The 7106-nt window shown below is 43.3% G+C and overlaps 1 protein-coding gene across 2 annotated transcripts; it reads right to left on the reverse strand.

Annotated features, from left to right (window-relative positions):
- Positions 1 to 3190: 3190 nt before the first annotated feature.
- Positions 3191 to 5243, reverse strand: RBM8A (RNA binding motif protein 8A). 2 transcript variants are annotated; one of them, XM_015084249.3, is made up of 6 exons: positions 4798 to 5243; positions 4462 to 4521; positions 4259 to 4333; positions 3938 to 4074; positions 3511 to 3647; positions 3191 to 3409 (listed from the first exon to the last, which is right to left on the reverse strand). In XM_015084249.3, exons 1-6 carry the CDS (start codon positions 4862 to 4864, stop codon positions 3364 to 3366), a joined length of 522 nt encoding a protein of 173 aa, XP_014939735.1. In that variant the 5' UTR covers positions 4865 to 5243; the 3' UTR covers positions 3191 to 3363. The 2 variants fall into 2 exon arrangements, with proteins under 2 accessions (XP_014939735.1, XP_014939734.1); XM_015084248.3 differs by having other exon boundaries at positions 4259 to 4336; positions 4798 to 5064.
- Positions 5244 to 7106: the final 1863 nt, after the last annotated feature.

Consider the following 7106-nt stretch of genomic DNA (forward strand, 5'->3'; position numbering starts at 1 on the left):
ATTGTCTGGGCAGAGTCAGATGTAGGGCTCAATCCTAGGAACCATGAGATCATGACCTGAGCCGAAACCAAGAGTCAGATGCTTAACCAACTGAGCCTCCCAGGCACCCCTAGAAGCCTGGGTTGTTTTTTTTTTTTTTTTTTTTATTGCATTGTTTTGTTTCTTCTGAGTCTAGGCTCTACTACTAGCTATATCACTTTGTCTAAGTCACTTGAAACCAATGGGCCACAAGATATTAAATAGGAGTTTCATCCTTTGTAACAGACATTCTGACAACCGCAGTCCCCATTTGGTTCAACGGCAAACTGATTAACATTATGATACATGTGCAAAAGGTGGTATTTTTGGTTCCAAGTTAGTATCCTCTTGTATAAATTCTGCATTGCCCACATGTTGTATTTATGTATTTATTTAAAAGTAGGGTTTTTTTTTTAATGTTTATTTAGTTTTGAGAGAGAAAGAGACACAGTGTGAGTGGGGGAGGGGCAGAGAGCAGAAAAACAGAATCTGAAGCAGGCTCCAGGCTCTGAGCTGTCAGGATGGAGCCTAACATGGGGCTCAAACCCACGAACCGTGAGATCATGACCTGAGCCGAAATTGGACGCTCAACCGACTGAGCCACCGAGGTGCTCCCCCCCCCATATGTTGTATTTAAAATATTAGTCCTGCCTTCAAGGACTAATATGTCTGTAAAAAAAAAAAAAAAAAAAAAAAAAAAGTGGGTCAAGGGAGTACTGGAGTAGTTAGAAATTATCTTTGTAGGCTCAAGTTTCCACAAGTTGAAAGGAAGGTTTCTATAGTAGGTGGTAAATTGCATATAAAATACGGGAAAGGAAAAACAGACCTAGGACTATGGACCAAACTTCGTACAGGAGGCTTGCCTACTTTTAAACCCCTTTTCACAATTTGCTAGGCATGGTACAAAACAAAACAAACCAAGCAAACAAAAAAACCCCAGAAATATATGGACTCAAGACAGGGAAAGAGGAAAGACCACTCCCCTAACTAGCTCGGAGGAGCTGATCAAAACCCAAAGCCATTCATAAAATTGTCTATGGCTGATACTATTCATCTTTCCTAAAAGTCCCTCATGCCTGCTGAAATCACTTTCCCAAATGCCTTAGACCCAGGAATCTGACACCCACTGAGCTTGCTTTATCAAACAGTGACTCAATCTGCCTTACCTGAACCAAGGTACTAATCCTGAAGCTCTAAACTGAAAAATACTCTTTATGGATTAAAATAAAAACCTCAGCAATTTATCAAAAAGGGGGAAGGGCAGCCAAGAGCATTTGGAAGAATGTTACATTTTATTACTTAGCATTGTTTCACTGTTAATAGTTATTGTACATAACACTATTACTGAAGGTCATTTCACCTAGTGGCTGCAAAATGGCCTGAAATTTTAGCAGCACCCATTTTATACAAAATTTCTTTTTCCACAGAATTGATTAGACACATCAGAAAAATCATTTCAGCTAAAAATGTTGATGTGGTAGAAATACCCTTTTACAAAGTGCAACATTAGGATAGTACTTGAGAAGGCAAGATTCTTTAAGTCCCAGGATTTAAAGAACTGACTGATGAGCTCCACAGCTGAAAGGAATGATATTTTCAAGATTCTAACCTTTTAAATATGGCACTACGGATGAACCAGTACTCAGCACTGCACACCTCTGCATAGAACGAAGGATGCTGGGAAGACAGTGTGACTGGTGGTGGGAAGGGGGAAGGAGGACCAGTTCTAATAGTCTTCAAACTCCACTCCAGCTGTTCCTGTTCCACACCGTCCGCCAAGCTGGCCCAGTCTCCTTCATCCAGTGTGTCACCAAAGGCAGTTTCAAGGCTCGATGGCAAGAGACCACCGATAACCTCTTCACCTTCTGTTGCCTCTTTCTGCTGCCATGGACTGCCATGACCGTCTGCTATACCTGCACCGTCTTCAGTGGGTCCAGTTCCCGATGAGGAAGGGGGACCACGATGAGACTCCAATCCCCGGGCCCTAATCCATACCTTAAAACTATGGCCTCTAGCCTTACTTACTGATCTGATAGCTGTCACCAAAAGTAACTTCATAACCATATCTCTAGCACCTGATGCTGCAAGTATTTGCCAAATGCCTTCAACTCTAACAACCTTCTAGCTATCCTCTGGGGTTGAGTTAGCTGGGTACGGAGTAAGGAGAAAGATGATCAGTATTCTCCTTTAGTCTTGGATACCATCAAGTCTTCAAGAAGACTTAGTAGCTTCATGTAACACAGCACCTCAATCAAAACCTTTTCTCCAGCATGTCTGTCATAATCCTTGGGGTGGGGGGACAGGAGGGAAGCATATAGTCCCAGTTTGGGAAGGGAAGAGGGTTTACAGCATTACCTATTTGCCATATTTTCTTCCTTGTATTGGGAGAGCTCCAGCTCACGATCTCTGCCACTCATCCATTCACCCTACACTCAACTCAGAAGCTGAGGGGTTCTGAAATTGCATATATTTTCTAAATTCCCAACCCCTGCCGGTGAATTTGCCCTCTGATGCTCCTTAGACAATTGTTCCCATGTTCGTCTGCGGGCCCTGGGACTGGCCCTAGTTGTCTTGCTGACGTTTGTCCTCTGTTGGGACACCTTATTACCTGCTAGAACTGTGGTACTGGTTCTCCCCCATCATGCTAACTGAAGTCCCTCCCAGCCTCAGCCACATCCTTTTCCTTTTTGGCCTCTTCAGTGTTCCTCTGGATCCTCTCCTCTATGGAGCCTTTACCCTTGGCTGCTGAAGGCACCAAGAACACAGTAGAGACTCCTCCAGGGAAAAAGGCTCTGAGAGAATGCCCCAACAGGAGATTCAAGCCCTTAGACAGCTGGAAGTACAAACAAATGTGGCAGCAAGGACAGAAGAAACAAAAGAGACATTCCTGTAACATCCATCTGCCCAGGACAGAGTATACAGAAACAGAACAATTATTCTTTAATATCACAAGAACACCTCACTTCTGCCTGTGCTCTCTTAGCTTCCAAGAAAAAGAAATACCGAGCAGTGTTCTCTACTTTGACCCTAGCTGAAACTTGAAGACTAGATCTAATGTAAAAAATCACACAGAATCGAGTCCCTAGAAGTATCTCCACAGTGACCCATACTGCTTTACCGTAAATAGTTCTTCAGAGCTTGCAATGTTAGAACAGAAAAGTAATTTTAAATGTACAAAACAAAAATGGGACATTTATTCATAACTCAAAAAAAACCCACAACCCACTAAGCAAGTAGAGTGAGAGTTAAATATAAACACGGGGAGTTCCACCCCAACCCTACTTCTCCAAGGCTGTATGGTCACAAGGAATCTCTGGAGAGAACATCTGGACAAGAGAGGACCAGTCAGCGCCGCCTCCGGTCTGGACTCCTGCTGCGTCTTCGGCCACCTCTAGGGAAAAGGAAGAGTCCATCAGAGGAACATAATTCTATGTCCTTATTCTGTTTTGCTCATGTTCCCTTCACCAAGATAGTTTGCCCTCTCCACTTTACCTCCTCTTGCCCTTGGGTGGACCCCGAACAAAACACCAGTCCACACTGATCGGCTGTCCCATCAGATCCTGGCCATTGAGTCCCTCCATAGCAGCCTGGGCCTCCTTGTATGTTTCATACTCAACTAGAGTATACCCCTAGGACAAGTGAAAAAACAGAGATCAGAACCTTCATATTCCACCAAATACCACTATTTTCTTCCTCAAATCTAGGCTCATACTCAAATAGAAAAATATGTAAACTTTAAACAATGAATGTACACCATATAACTGTACTGTACAAAATGTCTGTTTCTATCTGTCTCTTTTCTGTGTCTAACAAAATCAATTGCCAACCTCATTTTATTTCTTGGCCAATCACAATGGACAACTACCAATGCTGTCAAAGGTTATGGGGGAAGAGAACAATAGATTGTTATTTAGGATACCTTCAGGTATCCTGTACGCCGGTCCAAGTTGAGGTGGATGTTTTTTATTTCTCCATACTCTGCAAATTTGTCATGGATGTCTTCTTCAGTGGCTTCCTCGTGTACTCCAGTGACAAACAGAATCCAGCCTTCAACAGCTGTTGGGGAAGGGAGGGAGAATGAGCACACCAGAGAAAAACTTCAAGCAAGATCACAACAGTGGAGTGAGTGCGGGTTTCAGAGATTCGTTAAGCTATCTCTGACTCCATTCCTACTTGGTTTTATTTCACTGGTCCATAATTCACTACAAACACAGAGCCCTACTGGCTACATTTCACTTACAGCGCTGTGGTCCGGGTTCATCACCATCCTGCTCCACGCTGTCATAATCCTCACGCATCCGCGCTCGAGACCCTTCTTCTATAAAGAACATACAGGAGATCACCGGAAATCTCTTCTCCCACTGTTCCCCATGAGTCCGAATAGGGACCCCGAAACTCGTAGCTGTCGCCACTCTAAACCCATTTTCCCGGCACAACACTCACCGGAGCCAAAGCCGCGGCCCTTCCGTTTCTTCGCCTTTTCTTTCAGTTTGTGGATGCTCTCTGGAGCCCCAGAAGTGAAAGAATGAATAACAAAGATAACAGTTACTTATAACAATAGTCTGTCTCCGAAAACATCATCTGAAGGCAGTCCCACCACCTCCAGTCCCATTCCCTTCCCGGTCCCTCCCCCATTCCTCCCGAAGGGGGCGCAGTCTCTAATCCAACCGAAACCTGGTTCCCCGACTCCCATCCTCCCTGCCGGGCAGGAATTGTTTTCCTATTACATCCTTCTCTCGCACCTTCCCCGCTTCCCGCAGCAGCCTCCACTGTCCTCACCGTCCCCATCCTCATCCATGGCGAAATCCTCGCCCCCGGCCTCATGAAGATCCAGCACGTCCGCCATCTTGCCTCCCTTCTTACTCTCGTCCGTGCCGCTCAGGCACTAGGCACCTCGGGAAACTGTCGCGGAGGGGAAAGGTCGCTAGTCAAGTTGACCAATCAAAAGCTAAGTCTAAGTCCCGCCCCCGGCGCAGCGAAAATACGCAATGGAGGCGGGCCTTGTTCGGGAAGATGCCGGAAGTGTTCCTGTAGCCATCTTGAGCAAGTGGTCAGCTGAACAGAGTGGCACTGTAAGGGACAGGGTAACGGGTGGCTGCTGGCAGTGCCCTATTAAGTAGGGCAGCCGAGGAGAAATACTACTGCCAGCGAAGCACAGCCGAATTTCTTTATTAGAGGATTGTGTACCGTCTCCTTGGACTCCGTACCAAATGGAAGTTTGAAGAACGTTTTTTCTCTCAAAACTTCTAGACCTGTATCCTGCTCTGAAGAGCAGCTGGATCTGTGATGGAAACATTTTAAAAATAGTTCAGTCCATAATGCTGGGAACTGAAGCTGTTTCTGGCTCGTACTGCAGCACCGAATTTCTCTTAACACTAACAGACCTGGTTGTCCGGGAACTAGCATTGGTGACACGGGTGTCAACTTCCTAAAAATTTTTTTGTTGTTATAATTTTTTTAAGATAAACTCTCAAACTCTTCCCACCACCTCTGGGGATTAAAAAACAAAACAAAATCATGGCTTTAAACAAAATGGGGGCTTTAACCTCTTTGGGAATGGTGCGTGTATTTCATGTTTAAAAACCTAGGCATTGAAAAAACAAACAAACCTAGGAGTTGAGGCAAAACCCATATTGCCCCCAAATTCTGGAATCCTGATGTAAACCTTTAACAATAGTGGACTGCAGATTCATTTATTTATTAATTTTTTAATCAAGCCGTTATGTGACTTTAATATTAGAGAAAGTGTGGGCAATACAAGGCAAAATAATCTCATTATCAACAATCACTTTATAACTACATTATGAAAGTGATAATTGCTACGACAAAGTGTAATGGCAGTACAAAGAAAGTTTCTAATAGGACTGGGAGTAAGAAGGGCTTCCATTTGAACTGGGCCTTTAAGGCTGGGTAGTTTTCCAGGCCACGCAGCTGTACTGAGAATAGGAGACACTAATCCATTCTCCACAGTAGGTAGTGTGATCCTTAAAAAAATCAGCTGGTCATATCCCTAACAAAACCCTTCCTTGACTTTTTCACTTGGGAATAAAATTTGAACTGCCTACTCTGCCTATTTACAACGACCTCCATTACCATTCTGCATTCTTATTAAGCCCTCCCTACATTTTCCCTCAATTGTGCTGTCTCTTTCCCACCTCAGGACTTTTGCAACTTTCTGTTCCTGATGCTCTTATTCCAGCTCTTCACATGGCTCATTCAACTTCATCCTTTAGGTCTCCCTAAAATACTACTTTCTCTACTTTCCTGTCCTTCACTCTTGTTTATGTCCTTCACAGAACTAGCTTACTACCTTGTTTACTTTCTGACTCATTTATTGTCTGAATTCCCATTAGAGTGTAATCCTTATGGCAGAGACCCTTAATTACAACGATATCCCCAAAGTTTAGACCAGTGTCTAGCTCACAGTAGACATTTGATACATGCTTATTGAATGAACAAATATCAGAATGGCAAGAAATTGTTTGCCTGATGCTGTGTGGCTAGGAAATAAAGCTAGAAGTACAGGTTAGGGCCAAAATGTATGCCATGCTAAGGATATTGAAATTTTATCCCGTAGGCAAGAATTTCTGTACTTCAAGTATTTCAGTGTTCGTGATTTTTCACAACTGTAAATAGCCCCCATGCTGTTTCTTGATTAGTGTTTCTCCTTATGTAGACTGACTTTTTAATTAAACAAATTTGCACTAAATTTAAATATCACTGCCATAAATGTAAAATCTGTATTTTTTTCTACTACAGTTTCAGATTAAAATATCAAATAAGTAAAAATGAAAAATGTTTGCCCCTCTACCAACTAAAATCATCTCAGGTAATACCAAGGGTTCCCATATAAAACTTCGGGGAATGCTGTTAAGGACAAGGATAGCTAAGTGATGGTTTAAGCAAGGTAGTGGTGCACTCCTAAGTATTTTAGAAAGAAATCTGACAGTAGTTGAGAGGATGTTAAGAATGAAGGCAGAGGCTGGTAAGGAAGCTATTGCAGTGGTCCAGCCCAGAGATGATAAAGGACTGAACTAAGGCAGTGGATATGGACAAGACAGATTAGGAAGTTTATATAGGAGGTAAAC

This window comes from Acinonyx jubatus, chromosome C1 (genome assembly GCF_027475565.1).
Source record: "Acinonyx jubatus isolate Ajub_Pintada_27869175 chromosome C1, VMU_Ajub_asm_v1.0, whole genome shotgun sequence".
Classification (NCBI taxonomy): Eukaryota; Metazoa; Chordata; class Mammalia; order Carnivora; family Felidae; genus Acinonyx; species Acinonyx jubatus.

Coding starts and splice junctions, on each gene's coding strand:
- RBM8A (XM_015084248.3), bottom strand. CDS start 4,864: ATGGCGGACGTGCTGGATCTTCATGAGGCCGGGGGCGAGGATTTCGCC. Junction 4,337..4,461: donor GGGCCGCGGCTTTGGCTCCG/GTGAGTGTTGTG, acceptor TGTTCTTTATAG/AAGAAGGGTCTCGAGCGCGG. Junction 3,648..3,937: donor GGCGTACAGGATACCTGAAG/GTATCCTAAATA, acceptor CACTTGTCCTAG/GGGTATACTCTAGTTGAGTA.